Consider the following 18157-nt stretch of genomic DNA (forward strand, 5'->3'; position numbering starts at 1 on the left):
GAGAGAGCTTATAGTTTCTGTCGTTTAGTTCAGCTCCTGAGTGACGACTGCATTTGAAGGTCAGGCTGCTTCTTAACGTCCTTTCGGACCTCACTGAGAAGCCCAGCTATTGGCCCAAAAGTTCCCTGATTTCAGCGTAGTTTCTTTTACACTTTTATATTTCCCCACATTACCCGTAAGTGTGCTTTTCACACTCCTTACTGAAACCCCTAGTATGCAATGCATTTGATAGGGCGATCCTGTACCTACTCATGTTTGTTTAGGTAGACACATACACAGATATCATTAAAACAAATGTTGTATGAGATAACATTTACTTGTAAGGGTGATGAACTTTGCAATCTCCTGTTCTTTCCGGGAGGGGAGGAAGCTGGTCTTGACCCTCCAACGTGCTTTCATGGCCCAGTAGGTCATGACCTTCAGTTTGAAGAAACGTGCCTAAGAAGGGGCCTTTGCCATTGGAAGCAAATAAGTAATTAGCCCATGTTCCACCTCGTCCCAAAAAATATTTGAGCAGCCATTCAGTAAAAGTTACCTGATTTAATGAGTGAGACCTGTTTGATACAGTAATAAAACTCTCCCTTCTGAACAATTCTCTACATACTGCTCAACGTGGATTATGACATAATAGACGCACAAACCACTCTGCCCTGTACCTGTTAATACTTTCCACATAGAAGGTGTTTGATAAATATTTGTTGAACTGAATAGAGTCAGTGAAGCCCTTTGGGCAGAGCACATCAAGAATGGAAGATCCCTTTGAATTATGAGTTGATGGTTTGGGCCGGGCTTTGGGAAGTACATTGTGCAGCTGCCTCATCTTAGAGTTGTTAAGTGCAACCTAGAGAAGTCACTCAGTGAAGGGCAGGGGCAAGACACGACCTAGGACGCCTGCTTCCTATTCCAGGGCTCTGCCCCTTGAGCTGGGCGGTTTGGCAGAGATGTGGTCCCCAAATTGCAGAAGGTCTTGTCCCCAAAGCACTGTGTCCTGAAGTGCAGCATGAGGCACTCAAGGTGATTGCAGGTCGTATGTGGACACAATCTTCAATAACATTGAATCCTTAGTTAAAAAAAAAAGATTATTCTTTTAATTTCACTTTTAATCCTTCCAATCATGTCAAGGAGAAAGGTCTCACTGGGTGTTAGTAATTCTTTAACATTTGCTCATCCCTTTTAACAAGGAGAGGGCAGGCCCAGAGTCTTTGGGTAGGGAACTGGATCCAGCTAAAACATTTACTATTATTTTGTTTTTGACATAATGATTTGTATCACTTTTGTCTATTTATACCATATGATGGTGGTTTTCCAATTACGGTTCTGATATAAAGTTTCTTTTGGAAATGTATTAGTGTGAAAAAGTGAGCTCCTTTAAAGGGACGTGTTGAGTAACTCATAATCCGGGTGGTAGGCAGTATGGTGGCATTCACAGGGGTTGGTACTGAAGTGCCTGAGCTGTGTAAACCAGTGGCCTTAACAAAACCCGTTTGTCTTTGCAGTGACTTTGGCTTCAAGATGAGTGAAGATTTGTTATTGGAGGTTTGTGTTCCAGATCCTGAGTTTCCTGGGAGGGCATACTCCCCGCCTGTGCCCTGTCCTGAGGGTTCTACTTACAGGAGAACAAGAGGGTAGGCCTCGCGAAGATTGCCGTGTCGGGGACACCTGGGGCCTGCACTTGGTGTGAGGGAGCATAGAGGACTACGTGGGTTCCTTTTCTTCTCTAAATGCTAGTCCTAGTTAGCAGGTTTCAAGTAGTTTGGGTAAGATTTAAAATTATGATGGTCACAAAGTCTTCTACCGTCTCTGAGACAAAAAAATGTAAATTTGTAAGCTTTTCTGCAACTCTAGTTGTATCTTAAGTCACGAACTTCAGCAAGGACACATCTTCAGGGGCGTTTGTCGAAGAGATATATGTAAAACTCTTGCCCAGGACAGCACTCCAAATGGTCTGGGCTGCCTAATCTAACTGCAGGCAGAGCCGATTCCGAATGGCTAAACATCCTCCCTCTTGTTCTATAGAGAATGAATAGATGAACTCTATTGTCCGTGGATAGGAAGTATGTTCCTCATTATGAAGCCTTCATGACCATCCTTTGATGTTTTTGACCTCTTCTTCTTGGGGTGGGGGCTGACAGCTATCGGAAGATTTCTGGGGACACTTGTAGTGGAGGAGATGTTGAAGCGCGACTGGAAGGAGAACTGGTCCCATGTCCCTTGGCAGGTAAGAGGTGGTTTCTTCCCTTTGACTTCTCGAGACGTCATTGAGGCGTTACCGTGATCTCAGGCCCAGTCTTGTGGCTCTTCTAACTTAGTGGAGAAAGAAAATGTAAATTACAAGCATCACAGAGCTCCCATTTTCCCATAAGCTTGGTATCCAAACTAAATTTATTTATAGCCTATGCCTTCATAGGAATAACAGTTATTTTTTGAGGGAAATCCGTTTGTTCATTGAAAAATGTTTATTCGGCGTCTGTTGTATTCTAGGCCCGGGGGCTTAGGGGCACCTGTAGGTCTTTGTGTGTTCCTTGATCTGTTTGTCATAGTTGGAGTAAAAGAGACTTATGGCTTTTTGGAAGTAGCTAAGTGGTTTACCTTAATTTTTATAATAATAATTATAACTAATATTTTAATGGAATTTTACACATTGTAATGAACTTTTCCATGTGTTGTCAATTTAACCCTTATCCCTACTCAGTGAAGCAGATATTATTATCAGCTCCATTGTCTTTTTTTAATATGATGAAGCATGTTTAGAGGAGAGGGTTAAACACCTTATTTAAGGTCACACGTCTGGTAAGCGACAAAGCCATAATTCAGACTCAAAGCCTGATGCTGTTACGTGGACATCACCCAAGTGGCAAATAAGTGTCATTCTCATTATTTTAAATTTTTTTTGAAGAAGAAGATCAGCCCTGAGCTAACATCTGCTGCCAATCCTTCTCTTTCTGCTGAGGAAGACTGGCCCTGAGCTAACATTCGTGCCCATCTTTCTCTACTTTATGTGTGGGACGCCTCCCACAGCATGGCTTCCCAAGCGGTGCCATGTCCACACCCAGGATCTGGGATCTGAAGTGGTGAACCCTGGGCCGCCAAAGCGGAATGTGCGAATTTAACTGCTGCACCACTGGGCAGGCCCCGGTCTCATTATTTTAGATTAGCATTATGCGTGCTAATTAAGAAAAACTTCTTTGGCATGGGTGCACATGCTATAAAGGTCTAGTGTGTTCCAGAACATGTTTTAAGTTGATTAAGCAGTGATGGCACATGTCGAGGTATTTGTAATATAGACATGAAATTATGATCACTTAACAAATAGTTAATCTCTTAGCATCTTTTCTTTCTTCACTGAGGTTCTGGTTCTCATTCATGTAGATTTTTCTTATTCCCTCTGAGCCCCTGCTCCTGCATACCTCTTGCTGGAGGTGGATGATTGGAGCTGACTTCCATCAGCGGTGGTGGTGTCTAATGGAACCACCATCAGCGCCAAATGAATCAGGAGAATCACTCGCGTTGTCTTCTGCGCGCAGGGCAGGGCGGCCCTCTCGTTCACTCGCAGCTTGCCAGCTTGTCCTGGTGTTTTTCATGCTAAGCTCATTAGTCCCTTAATTTAATCTTCCATCATTACCAGAGTAATTAACATACCTCACTGTGGAGACTTAAAAAGAACCCAGCTTCAGCAGATTCCCACAAATGAGCGGATAATATTCATATATTCCCCTCATAAGAGCTGTTATTGATGAGGGCTCGAGTGAGCGGGGTTTGAGTGATTGCTCTTAAGGGGCTGGAGTACATACTTTTGTAATAAATATTTCCGAAGATAATTCAGCAAGGGACAAAACAGTTTGTTTAAAGCCGTCTAAACTGGTAGGAAAGCTCTTTTCTCTTCTGATAGGAGAAAGTAGAAGAGGAAAGAAGTGGAAAAATCTCATTTGCAGTGTAGGCCCCCTCCTAAATGTTTAAAAAAAAAAAAAAGGCATGGCACAGAAGGCACGGATGGACCAAGAAGGGAAACAAAGATGGTTTCAGAGGACTGATGGGAACCATGACATCTTTGCAAAGATGAGGTAATCTGGGCATCTGGAAGGATTTTTAAAAATGAAGTAATTTTGGGCCTGGCCCCGTGGCCAAGTGGTTAAGTTGGCGCGTTCTGCTGCTGGCGGCCCGGTGTTTCGTAGGTTCGAATCCTGGGTGCAGACATGGCACTGCTCATCGGGCCACGCTGAAGTGGCGTCCCACATGCCACAAGTGGAAGGACTCACAACTAAGAATGTACAATTATGTACTGGGGGGCTTTGGGGAGAAAAAGGGAAAAAAAATTAAACAAAAAAATCTAAAAAAACAGTAAAAAAAAATGAAGTAATTTTTCTTCCTTTATGATTGCTGAAATAGCAGATTTCTCGGCTGTGCTCATGTATGGCTGGGCTTGGCCAAGAATTCTGTTCTTCTAAGTTAGGTATTGCACAAAGAAATGCTGCATCTTCCCCTATGCCTGATCCTAAGGCAAGTGTTTCTGGACTCAGGCTCTGCTGTAAAGACATTAGTTGGTTAGAAGAAAAAACCAAAGCTACGGGAATGAGGTTTATAGATGTTAGAGAGAGATGTGGGGTGAAATGCTCACTCCTGTAAGTATGTTGTATTCTCCATGAGCATGTGACAGCTTCAACGGGAGTTCTTGATTTCGATGTTATTTACATCAAACTCGGCAGGTTTCATCTTGACTGTCCCCTTCCCTGGGAATTGTAGTGGGAAGGTTTTCTTGAAAACCGAAAGGAAAGATTAGTTATCATGTGGCAGCTTAGATACTTTTGAAGTGAAGTGAAACCAAAGGAAAAGAAGAACCTTTATTATAAATTATAGGTAAATTTATGCTTTTGATGCATTATCTATATTGAAGCCTTTTTAAAGCAGGTGGCTAGTATATGTTAACTCATTGAATGAATAGAATGAGAGAGAAAAAACAACAGTAACTTATGCAGGCGTGCAGCAAAGGGCTTCAGATTTGCTTCTTGGTCCCATAGGCAACATGTTATCAAAATGGACGCTTTAGACATGGAAGCAGGTATATTGGTCATCTCTGTTCCCTTAGAAGAATCTGGATGTTTCCAGGCCATTCCCTAAGTGGAAGAGAGAGAGAGCACTAGCTCTTTCACTGCTAGTTGGCTGACACTGTCTCGTAAGCACTCGGGGCCTTTATTTCTATATCTTAAAAAGTGGCAGCATTAGTAGCTACATTGTAAGAGCCTTGTGTAGCGTTAAAACATAGACTGTGGATCTGAACTGCCTGAGTTCAAGTCTTGGTTCTGCCACTTACTGGTTGTGTAACCTTGAGTGAGTTACTGAAGTTCTCTGCTCTCAGTTTTCTCCTTTGTAAAATTGAGTTAATAATAGATCTTCCATTGTACAGTTGTTAGGCGGATTAAACAATGCCTGGTACATGGCATGTACATGGTGTATTTGTTACTTAGAAATAGAATCTTTGTGATGATTATGTTGTAAAACATTTTGTAAGTAGTCTAGAACAAATGTAGTATTATTGTTTTGAAAATACAATAGAGTGATATAATTGCCATCTGTCATTGTGAAAAATATTGAATGGGTAAGCCAATAGATTAGAAAACTTATCTACAAGTCTTCAGTGACTAGTGGTCTCAGGTCAACCAGATTTTGGTGCTGTGTGATTCAGACTTACGATGAGGGAGCACATGCAATTATTTTGTCAAGTGTGATTGAAGACTTAGCCTGAGCTCAGAAGTGTGGACGTTGGAGCATGCCTACTGGCGGTTCTAGGTTAAAAAAAAAAATCTAACAAGTAAGACACTTTGCAGGCAAAGAAACTAAGTTTCACAGGGTTAACGTGCCTGAGGCAGAAATGTGCTTCCATTACACACCTTCTAAGTCTGGATTCTTTTGTTCTTCTGCTTGATCCATGCCAATGGCTCTGAGGTTTATGTGAGAAAAAATAGGTCAGACATACTAGATCTTCAGCGTCCCCCAGGTCTGCCCTCCCTGTTGTTTTGTGTTTCTGTGCAGAGGAGAACGAATTCATGCTGTACGCCCTGCGGAAGTCCATCTACCGCTATGACCTGGCCTCAGGAGCCACCGAGCAGTTGCCTCTCACGGGGTTGCGGGCGGCGGTGGCCCTGGACTTTGACTATGAGCGCAACTGCTTGTACTGGTCTGACCTGGCCTTGGACATCATCCAGGTGCGTCAACCCTTGGTCTGGTCGTGGGGCTGTGCCTTGTGACCACCCGAGCCTGGTAAGCTTCTTTCAGGAGCTTATGGCCTGATGGCCTAAGGAAATGGGTGTTAGAGGTTTTTAAGTCATAACTCACCTCAGGGCCTGCTGATGAAACTTTTCAGTTTTCCGTTTTAGCGTTTTCTTTCCCTACCTGCCTCTGTCCTTGTGGGAAGGTCAAAGGGAGCCCCAAATATGTGCTCTTGCTTGTAAGTGAGGTCTCACTTTTCCTGCTAGGATAGGACTAGGAGTATAGGATTGTTAGTCACTCTATTGTTCCAGCTGCCTCTTTAGCATCCTTCTTCCCAGGCCACGATATAAATTATCCACTTCAGCTCTTCTGAACACAGTCAAGAACCAGGAAATAAGCTATAAAGATCCCCACACAGGCCAGATAGACAACCGTACGCTCCACCCCAAGCATTTTGAAGGAGATCTATTTGATTTTTATTCGTTGCCTAGTTAATCCTTTTACGAAAGCAGTTTCAACAGGTTCTATCTGTACTTCCAACTCAGCAGAGGTTTTACAGTGCCTGGGTGTTTGAGGGAGGGTGGGGATGGGGGCAGGCATGAACTGCTGAGTGGAGCTGTCCCAGCAGTAGCACCTGATGGCTCAGAGCCTCCCAAGGAGGAAGACTGAAAAGCGGACGTGAGAACTTAAAAATAACTGCAGTCTGGTTCCTTTTACTTTAAAAGCAAACAGACTCACACGTCTTGGTCATCTCCGGCTTCGTTATTGTCATCCGGCCCAGTTCACTGACCAGTGTTCGTAATGATAATGCAGAGTCGTATAAGTGGTTAAGTTCTGTTTAGTTACTGTGCTTAAAACAGGGAACCATAGTACAATTTAGAAATGCTTTTGTTAAAAACTGGCTTCATTCATCTGGAAAGTTTACTAATACAGAGCATCTCATCCCTTGCTGGTGAGGCCGGTTGGGTAAAGGGGGACCATCCTTGGGACTGATTTGAAGGAGGTCATTTGAGCATTTCATAGCATTTCTTCCTCTTTTTCTCTCCTCAGCGCCTCTGTTTGAATGGGAGCACAGGGCAAGAGGTGATCATCAATTCCGGCCTGGAGACAGTAGAAGCCTTGGCTTTTGACCCTCTCAGCCAGTTACTCTACTGGGTGGATGCTGGCTTTAAAAAGATTGAGGTATGTGTATACCATGTCGTCCTTAACTGAGCGAGGAGGGGGAGCACCTGAGCTTTGAGCCGGATTTGACACAGAGGTAGGAGCCAGCGTGTTAAATTACTCTGGCAATTCTCTGTGAATTCCAGAGAATGGACCAGCAGAGCCTCTGGAGGAGGAAGAAAAGAGGGATAGTCTTGAATTCTTGCTCACAGCCTTGAAGGTCCCACATGAGAACAGGACGCCTGAATCTATCAAACAGATTTCATTAAGATCGCTGAAAGTTTATATTTTGGCTAGCAGAAACATAGAGTAGTAACAATAATGATGATAATGATACCATAGCATTGTTCTAATGCTATAAAATCAGTACTCTGGTGTTATAGTACTCAGAGCAATAACGGCAGTACTTGATCAATCATTATCGTTAATCATTAAGCACTCACCATGTGCCAAGCCCTGTTGGAACCAGCTGGCAGGAATTATTCGATTCACTTCTCACAACAACCCTTTGAGGTGGGTAATCTTATTATTACCACTCACCTAACTGCAACTTAGCTACCCAAGGCCACAGGAGGGTAAGAAATGGCCTCTAAACCGCCAAAATCATTGTCTCATAGGCACGCTTAACTTGCAGTGCCTGCTGAGGCGCTGGGGAGCTGTCTCAGTACCTCTTTATACTGACTTTCTGTGGAGGTATGGCAGGCGGGTCATGTGGACAGCACAGTGGAAGCAGGGAGGCATAGATTGCCGAGAGATTGGCAAGACAGAAGGCAGAAACGTGAGAGACAGCCCTGGGTTCAGTCTCTATTCCGCTAGCTAAGGGACTCGGGCAAGTTTCTTATCCTCTGAGCTTCCATTTCTTCATCTGTAAGATGAAGATTCATTTACCCACTCAGTCATTTGACAAGTGCTTTTTGAGCACATGATAGATGCCAGGTGTGGTTTTAGGTTGTGATGATCCAGCAGTTGGCAAGACACACAAGTTCCCCTTCTAACAGAGATTAAGTTTTAGCGGAGGAAGCACAGTAACGAAGAAATAAGCTGATCAGTTCTGTTGGTGTAAGTGCTGCAAGGAACATCAAGCAGGCGGTGTAATCGTGTGATTTGGGACGTGGGACAGCATTAGAAAAGGCGGGCAGAGAAGGCTTCTTGAGGATGTGGCATCTGAGCTGAGCCCTGACTGGGAAGAGGATAATTAGAGTGTTCAGCTCACAAGGTGGCTGAGAGAAGTGAATGAACACATGCACAGTGCTTGGCACACACTGTCCATGTGTCAATGATCTTGTTATGCTCTTTCTCTCCTTTCTTTAGTTGTATGTGCTCAGCACTTTGCTAGGTGCTAGAAGGATACAGGCAAAAACCTAAGTGTCCACGCTCTCACAGTGGACAACTCAAATGCTGTTTGTGCAAAATGGTGTAAGATGAGTCAGTGATGAGAACTACAGATGCTCATTGATCAAGGTGGGTCAGAAGAGTTAGCAAAGGAGGTGGGCCTGGAGGTGAGTTTTGAAGGAAGGATATGATGTGATTAGAGAGCAGAGGGCAGGCCTGGGAGGGCATCTGGCTAAGAGCAGACAGGAGTGAGGATGTCAGGCCTGGAGGATAGCCATGAGAAGACCAGCCTGGCTGAAGTTGTAGGAGCTGAAGTGGAGGAGAGAGAATTAAGAGTCTGTGGAGACTTTTTTTTTTTTTGAGGAAGATTACCTCTGAGCTAACATCTGCCAATCTTCCTCTTTTTGCTGAGGAAGACTGGCCCTGAGCTAACATCTGTGCCCATCTTCCTCTACTTTATATGTGGGACACCTACCACAGCATGGTTTGCCAAGTGGTGCTATGTCCACACCTGGGATCCGAACCAGCGAACCCTGGGCCACCGAAGCGGAAGGTGTGAACTTAACTGCTGTGCCACCCGGCTGGCCCCCGTGGAGACTCTTATTGCAAGGCTGTGATGTTAAGAATTTCTTTTGTGGACAATGCAGAGCCATGGGTGGCTTTGGAGGCTGGAGCAACATAGGCAGGTTAAATTAGTGAACCATATCGAGGTCTTACTTTGTGCAGATCGTCATGCCCCTGGAAGTGGGGGCACAGGTGGTGCTGGCTTCTCTGTCAGACTGTGAGAATTGTCACATGAACCAGAGGAGGGGAAATCAGGGCAGGTTTCCCCGAATGGTCTGTAGGGAAATCAGCTGGCTGCAGAGGGGCGTGTCTGTAGGCAGGAGCTGAGTAGGAGACTTTGCAATGAGGGCCTTTTAAGGAGCTCAGATCCATCTTGTCTCTCCCCCACCCGACCCTTGCCCCCTCCCCGCCCTTTTTTGTCAGGTAGCTAATCCAGATGGCGACTTCCGACTTACCATCGTCAATTCCTCTGTGCTCGATCGGCCCAGGGCTCTGGTCCTCATGTCCCAAAAAGGGTAAGTGTGGCCCCAAAGGAATTCAGCATGTGTCAGATGCTGCAACAGACAGATTCTGATGGGAATGCAAACTGCTGGACAAAGACTTGTTTCTGATGATGGTGGTTGGAATAATCTCTTAACTGCAAGTCTTGAAACCAGAGCTTAGTCATCTTGGTCAGGTGACTCCATTCCCTTTTCATTTGTAAGCATCGGAATCACCTTAGGCATCCAGATGTCTCACATCTGTGGGGTTTCTCTAATAAAAGGTAATATTAGAAGTCTCTCCATAGGCATAGTCAGGACTGGTTGGATGTTGTAAGCATTCTTTATCTTGGGTTTCATGCTCAGTACAAACATTTAATCCATCCCATCTTTTCCCTGCCCCCACCTCATGTTGGTTTTCTTACTAGCAATTTGTGTGCATTGGGGAAATGCAAAGGTGCTTTTTATTAATTTATTAACTTAAGGAAGCGTAACTAAAAGGGAAGTTCTGGAATAGCCTTTCTACCCTTTCTTCTCTTATAGCATTTATGATTGAGAATTACATCCACTTTTCAAAAGAAAATTCTGAAAGTAATGTATATAATTGATTAAAAATGTTAAAAGGGATTGGAAATTTATGAAATGAAAAATATTTGTGTCCTCCTTTCTCTTTCTCTCTTAACCCTTTACTCTCACATTTCCTAGCAGTAATCATGGTTAATAGTTTCCTGTGTATCAGAGTTTTTTTTACCCATCTACAAACATGTATCTGTAAAATACGCAGACACACACACGCATGCATGTATCAGATAGAATCATGGGATATATAGTGTTCTGCATGAGTTTTTTTGGTGAGGAAGATTGCCCTTAGCTAACATCTGTGCCAGTCTTCCCCCATTTTGTATGTGAGATGCCGCTACAGCATGGCTTGAGGAGCGGTGTGTAGGTCTGTGCCTGGGGTCTGAACCCACGAACCCTGGGCTGCCAAAGTGGAGTGTGCGAACTTGATCACTCCACCACTGGGCTGGCCCCTGTTCTGCATGTTTTAAAAGCATTTAATATGGTTTAAAGATAGTTTCACGTGAGCGCATGTAGATTTTTAGGCTTCTTGATATTCTTTTTTATATACCACAGTGTATTTTGAGGAGTATACGTGTTATATACACCTAAATATATATTCTGTCAGCGCTCTCTCTCCACGGGCTTTGTGTCTGTGGATACAGAGAGCTGCCTGTATTCATTTTAGTATGGTGTCCTCAGGGGTTCTTGGAACCAATCTTTCCTGGATATCAAGCGACACCTGTATATATATGTATATATTTTTGCTAGTATGAACAGTGGTGTGATGAACATCTTTGTGCGTTATCTTTGCATGACTTGGTTATATCCATAGATGGATTCCAGTAAAGGAATTTCTGGGTCAAGGAATTGAGGGGTTTTAAGTATTATAATTACAGATTATAATAATAATGCTGAAATAATCGGCCGACTTGTTCTTGAGGAGCTGCTTAACCTCTTTGGAGTAGTATTTGAGCTCCCGTTTCTCTAGTTCTGATGTGAGTGTGCTCTTTCCTGGTTTTAACCAGACTGATGTTCTGGACTGACTGGGGAGACCTGAAGCCTGGTATTTATCGGAGCAATATGGATGGTTCCGCTGTCCATCGTCTTGTGTCAGAGGATGTGAAGTGGCCCAACGGCATTGCTGTGGATGACCAGTGGATCTACTGGACAGATGCCTATCTGGACTGCATTGAGCGGATCACTTTCAGTGGCCAGCAGCGCTCGATCATCCTGGATAACCTCCCACACCCCTACGCCATTGCTGTCTTTAAGGTGGGGCCTGCTGACTCTGGGTAAAACTCTGGGTTTTTACCCAGAGTAAAAACCCATCTAGGTGAGAGATGCTTGTCTCACTTCTGGGAAATCAGCTCATTTCTGAATTTGAGACAGTTTACTTCAGCGCCTATGAAGGGATGCCAGATAGAGGTGCCACGGGTCCAGGGTGCTCACTGTTCACATTTCAGAGGGTTAAAGGTTGAGATTACTTCACATGAAAATTCCCGGTTTGCCCTTCGGTGTTTGGTAGCCTCATTTTGGCTCCGGTCTTTGTCTCTTGTGAGGTTTGCTCACTTTCTTCCTGATGGCTTAGCTGAGCTCTGCACCACCTCTGCTGCCTGTCACTTCTGCTTTGACTTGAGAGAACAAAATGGTTCTTCCCAACGTTGGGAAGCAGATTATGAACTGAGGGGTTGGGCTTCTGGTCAAACTTGAATGCTTATTGGATAGATACACTTGGGCAGTTCCTTCTGTGTGGATATTTGGTGAGGTTTGGATAAAATCCCTGACTCTTACATTTAAGTGGAGCCTTGATCAGGCCAATCATTCAGCCAATGAATGTTAGGTGTCCTCTGCATGGCAGAGCTCCTGTTCTTACTGAGGGCCCGCAATAAGGGACTATAGAGCTGGACTAAAGAGCAAGGGCTTTCTTTTCAGAATGAAATCTACTGGGATGACTGGTCACAACTCAGCATATTCCGAGCCTCCAAATATAGCGGGTCCCAGATGGCGATTCTTGCAAGCCAGCTCACAGGGCTGATGGACATGAAGATTTTCTACAAGGGGAAGACAACTGGTAAGGCAGCGTCTCCTCCTTAATCTCTATCAAGTTGATCTCTAGAAAGGGGTTGGGTGTGGGCAATCTCTGCTCAGAGCAGGATCTGGCAGCCTGCATCTTTGTTGTCACGACAACATGCGCATTATTTAATTTCTTCCTAATGACATCTTAATTTCTTTTCTAATGATACACAAACAGCTGGAAGATGGCATGTTTTTGCCTGCTGGAGTGTTGGTGCTTGGTGGGTAATTACACCCTCCTCCTGCCTTTGGCCCCTTACTGATTGGTGGTGTGGTTTTCTTGCAGCTGGAGAGGCTCAGCATATGCTTAATCCCCACTGGCACCCTTACAGGGAGTGACGCTGTGCTGGGTGCACAGCCAGTTGCTGCTTCCTGACAGGGGTCCCATCTTGTTCTCTGTTTGCCCAGACGACCTATTGCTCACTGAGCACCTATCTCCCTTGTAATGCTAGGTGTCGTTGTGTGAGCACTTACCTAATTTGTCCCCACCATGGAGCTCTAAACCCCAGGAAGAAGGAGATTGGGTCTTTTTTTGCTCAACAATTTTATGAGTGCCCATGTCTTAGTGTGTGCTCAATTCATATTTGTTGAAAGTGGAAGGGATGAAAAGGGAAGGGAAGAGTTGCCGGTGAGTGTAGCTGGCTTTAAGGTTGTTGGGTAAGGCTTTGAACCTGCTGGTCCTGGAGGGAGACTATTCAGTAGAAAGCCTTCTTTCTTACTTGACTGCCCTTTCTCTTGTCTATCTCCCAAACATCCTATTGATTTGAGAGGAGAGAGATCAGGGTACTCCCAAGAAGAATAGTCCCTTTAAGAAGCACCCTCTTTATCTCAGCAGGATTAAATAGCATCCTGGTCGGCTGACTCTCCTTTATTGACAAACTGCTGGGTTTCCTGTTTTGAACTGGAATGTTGACATAGCTTTGTGGGTTTTGGCTGGCCCTGTGCTAAGAGAAAATTGACAAAGGGAAATAATATGCTTATAATAAAGGAAACTCAACCAAATCAAAGTCGGGAAGGCCTGTATGGGGAGCTCTCACACCCTATCCTACATCGTCAATTACTCCACACAGGAGGAGAGGTATGCTTGCATCTCCACCAGGAGGGTGCTGATCAGGAGGAAGGAACATTTTCCTCCCTGCCTGCAACAGTTCAACCAATGAGAAGCCACCACACTCGGCCGATGAGAAGTTGCCACCACCCTCAACTCTCCCTCCAATGGACTTTCCTTCTAAGCAGCCTGACTCAACTCCTTCTTTTCCTCTGTGGAAGCAATCCCCTTCCTTTGTTTCTCGGGGTTTGTCTGTGGTTTGCTGTAGCATGCAGATCCCAAATTGCCATTCTTTTGGCTATTCCCCAATAAACTCGTTTTGAGGGTAAAATAACTGGTGAATTTGCTTTTTTGGTTGACAATGTCACTGTTTTCCTTTCGGGGCCAATGAAGATAGCATGAGAAAACTATAAAGTATCCTAGAAATGTAAGTCTGAGTTATTGTTGTCTTCACAACTGACCTGTGAGGTGGGGAGGGCTGGTATTATCATCCATGTTTTATAAATTAGGGAATAAAACCTCAGATATGAATTAGCTTTCCCAAAGTTTTTTTGTTCCAGTTCTGCCACTAAATGGAGAAGTCACATTCTTTCTTAGAGGATGTGCCTGTTTTAAAATAGGGAGAGATAAAGGAATCGTGTTTCCCAGCTCCAGTGGCTGAAATCTCAGAGCCTTTGGTGGAGGACACCCACCCCTACTGATCGACCTTACTAGCAAGCTGTGTGAATTGTCAGCGTTTCTCTAAGTTACTACCCAGTCCAGAAGAGCAGGTCTTTCTTTTGACAAGTGCTTGTACGCATTTGTTTGCTGAGTACACAGCAGCTTGTGAAACACAATGTCCAGATGAGCTGGTGGTCCCTGGGCTCCCCACTCCCCAGTCTTGGCAGGTCACTTCATCCCAGCTGACCTGCAGTCATAGCCATGACCTGGGGAGTTACTCTGGCTAATTTAAATGAAGGTGACTCTTTTATGCATGCAGGGGAAATCACAGCCTATCTCCTACTTCTGGGAGACAACCTGCATGTAGACCCAGGGCCAGAGAATCAAGTTTGTAATCTCTGATTGTGTTACATCGAAGCTTTTGCAATGGCATTTAGTTGCAAGCACTCCTTGTATGCATTGGGTGCCTCTTGGCCTCGAACTTGTTTGCTCTAACCTGCCTGCTTGTTTGGACACTGCGAGAAGATTGCAAATTCATGATGCCTCTTGGCAACCCTTTGTGCCATTTAAGGAATTGCTTTGTCATAAGCACCACACTAATGTGTTTTATGGGTTTATGTAACCTCAGTTAATCTGCCCGAAATGTGTACTAAGAATGTTCCTATCTGATAGATGAGAACATAAAAATTAGGTTCAGTAATTTCTACATCACACATTTCGTAAGTTGTAAGAATTTGAACCATGGCCTGGTTGACTTCAGAGCTTGACTTCAGTAAAGCCATCAGGCTCTGCTCCCTCTATCATCTGTTGTTGGAATAGCAGCGCCTGGTATATGACAGTGATTTAGAAGTACTAGATTTTGATTGATTCTTGTTTATGATAAAAATTTTGTTCACTTGGAACATCTGTCAATTTGGGATATTTGGTTATAAATAGATGCAATTCTTGTCTTCATACCTGGCTGATTTTTGAGTAGTATTACTAGAATTAATTCCTCATAAAGAGTGTTTTTTCTTCAAATGCCTTACTTTGCAAGGTTATTGATGTATTCAGTTGATGCTGCAATGGGTTAAAATATTTTACAGCTCTTGTAATTCTCCTTCAGAGCCTGCAGTAAGCACATGCTTTTACATATCTATAATGAGATAGTTTGATTTTGATAGTTGCCAAGTGTATAGATAATTAAGCAAGATAAGAAGAGCCTTTTTTGTTCATAAACTGGTTTGGAGGAGTTTTCCAAAGAGGAAATCTGAAAATGTTCTGAATATGCCCAAAGCGGAAATCTGAAAATGTTCTGAATATGCCCAGTGAAGACATCTTGGGACTAAGTGTTTGGTCTTCTATGGGGATATCATTAGAGATGATGGCTGTCATTTGTCCAGTCTTCACGTTGGGATGATGCTCTTCATAATGCCCACCTTACCCACACGAAACCGGGGCATCCTGCATGACGGGTGTGTGGCTATGTTCTGGAGGAACTCTGCTGAATTCTCCCTCCATGCCCTCCCAGGTTCTCTCTGACGTGGTGACCCATTTTCTGTTCTGTGGCTCTGTACCATTCAGCACACTCCTGCTTTGCCTAGCTCTTGGGGTCAGTGACTTGGCTGGCTTGATTTGGCCTTTGCCCCTGGATCCTGCCTCTCAGACTGCAGTTTCAACCATCTCTGGCTAGACCAGCCTCCTGAAACTCTGCATCCCATTTTGGGTTCTATACTTCTGGCTCTTGTTTGTTTGGGTAGGAACATTTGCTCTGCATGTGAAAATGTTAGTCACGTTATTTTACAGATACAGCCCCAGTGAAAATATCATCCTGTAATTAAGTATTTTTCAAATATTCTATTGTTTAATTTCTTGGAACGTTGAATGATATGTTGTCCTTTAAGTATACAGAACGTATTCCAGATCCTTTTGGAGTTGTTTTTCATTAGTGGCAGTCTGCATTTCCTCCCGTAGCTGCTGGCATGTGTGTATTTGAGATAAAGGAACAGTGTCTGCCCACGGAATAGATCAGGCTGAACTGATTTTTGGCATTTCTGTTCTAGTCGGCTAGTTATTCTACTATGATAATTTCAATCTTTAGAGTTGATCGAATTATTTTTGGAAACTTTTGAGTGTTTCATCATATGGATTTCCCTCTGTGGGTGTGTGTATTTTGTCTATTTGATAACATCTTGTACTCCTTGGTCCTTAGCATCAAAACAACACTGTTGCCGTATCGTTGTGAATTTTATTTTATATGGGTAATGCCAATTAAACACTAATGAAGGGCCAGCACATCTGAAGCTACTGCATGAATCATCATCCATGTCAATACTGGTTGTCATTAATGAACCCCGTTTTCCAGCTGCAGGCCAGGATAGTCATAGCTCGAATCTTGGCGGGGTGGAAATGGATTCCTTGGATGTGATTCTGTCCGTGAGGTGGCACAACTGAAGGATCATCACCAGTTGAGTTTTATCACAGCATTTGTTTCTCCCTATTTTCATGATCAATAGTCATAGGCAAAAGGAAAAACATACCTTTCAGAACTTGTGTGGCTTTTATGTTGCTCAATAGTTGTATCATGTTTTCAGTTGTTACAAAATGGTTTTTGTATCCTCTCCCTTCCTTCCTGGAAAGTTGTAGGGGATAGGAAAACACCTTTTCCATCATTGTTCATCCACAAAGGTTCTCTCTCAAGAGGCAGTGAAGGGTTGTATAGACTCTATCTGGCACTCTCTTTGGAGAGCTGAGCCAGAGAAAAGATTGGAAATAGTGGGAGAGATCAACATTAACTAGTCCTTATGTGGATTTATTGCTTGACAGACAGTGGCGAATGAGTCCTGTGGCTGGTTCGTCCTTTAGCTCAGCAGCTGTTCTCTGGCGCAAAGGAATTGAGAAGGGGAAGCCCGGAGTTTTGTCGGGGTCGGGGTGGGGGCCGTCATGACTCAGGTGTGTGTTCTAATTAAGGGCTTTAGGGTCATAAGGAACAGAAACCCACTCAAGCTAACACAAGTAAAAAGCGCTATTGAAAGAATAAAAGGAGATAGTGAGGAACCCAAAGATAGGAAGTACAGGGGAGCATTATGGGGACTGGAGCTAGGAATGGCTCTAGCCATTGTCTGTCTGTCTGCTCCCCTCCCCCCACCCTGGGTCCCTGGTGCCCTTCTTTTCTCCATAAGTCTGATCAGGCTCCGACTCTCTGCAGACTGACCTTATGTGCACACTCTGACTTTGTTTCTGCGCAGCTTCTGGCTTGTCCTCCATCACCTTTGACACCCAAACTCTATGACTTTTCTTCCAGCTCCAGCTCCCCGATGACTTATTGGTGTTTCAGTATCTCAATTCCACATTCCCAGGATGAACAGCTGATGCCTGGTATGGGTCCAGGGCAGGCTGATCTTGCCGAGGCCCCATGTGGGTCAGGCCTTCGCTCAGGGCTCTGAGCAGAGGTGGTCGGCGCTATAGGTGCCCCAGTGCTGGCCACTTCACCTTTCTCTTTTGGAGCTTCATGTTGTCGTGTCTGTAAAATGAGGCGGTTGCTTTGGCTCTCAGCCCTCCATTCTGTAGCTCCTGTTTATTAACCTGGGTGCTGCTGTCTGTCTTCTCTCTAGGAAGCAATGCCTGTGTGCCCCAGCCGTGCAGCCTGCTGTGCCTGCCCAAGGCCAACAACAGTAAGAGCTGCAGGTGTCCAGAGGGCGTGGCCAGCAGTGTCCTCCCATCCGGAGACCTGATGTGTGAGTGCCCTCACGGCTATCAGCTGAGGAACAACACCTGTGTCAAAGAAGGTAATGTCCCTTTTCTTTCCTGTTCATTGTCCCCCTTCCCTTCTTTCCTTCTCCTCTCTCCCAATCTCTCTATTCCCTGATGTTTTGGGGTTAACAAAAATACCCAAGGTGAAAATAAAATCCACTGGATACTTACAGACAGCCTGGGTTAGGTTCTAATGCTGGTGCTGCTTCAGTCCTCATCCAGAACAGGCCTAAGCTCTTTATTTAGAAATAGTAGCTGTGCCTTTTTTTTGTTTTGTTTTAAGATTTTATTTTTTTTCTTTTTCTCCCCAAAGCCCCCCGGTACATAGTTGTGTATTTTTAGT

At 44.3% G+C, this 18157-nt stretch overlaps 1 protein-coding gene across 1 annotated transcript in view; it reads left to right on the plus strand.

The window, feature by feature from the left end:
* SORL1 (sortilin related receptor 1) overlaps nucleotides 1-18157 on the plus strand; it is a 158616-nt gene that overhangs the window by 80716 nt on the left and 59743 nt on the right. Inside the window, exons 15-22 of the mRNA XM_023645011.2 lie at nucleotides 1497-1625; nucleotides 2133-2218; nucleotides 6028-6200; nucleotides 7255-7386; nucleotides 9685-9776; nucleotides 11327-11573; nucleotides 12234-12372; nucleotides 17676-17849. Of these exons, the coding sequence (XP_023500779.1) occupies nucleotides 1497-1625; nucleotides 2133-2218; nucleotides 6028-6200; nucleotides 7255-7386; nucleotides 9685-9776; nucleotides 11327-11573; nucleotides 12234-12372; nucleotides 17676-17849 (1172 nt within the window). The remainder of the gene's footprint in view (nucleotides 1-1496; nucleotides 1626-2132; nucleotides 2219-6027; nucleotides 6201-7254; nucleotides 7387-9684; nucleotides 9777-11326; nucleotides 11574-12233; nucleotides 12373-17675; nucleotides 17850-18157) is intronic.

Source organism: Equus caballus, chromosome 7 (assembly GCF_041296265.1).
Source record: "Equus caballus isolate H_3958 breed thoroughbred chromosome 7, TB-T2T, whole genome shotgun sequence".
Lineage (NCBI taxonomy): Eukaryota > Metazoa > Chordata > Mammalia > Perissodactyla > Equidae > Equus > Equus caballus.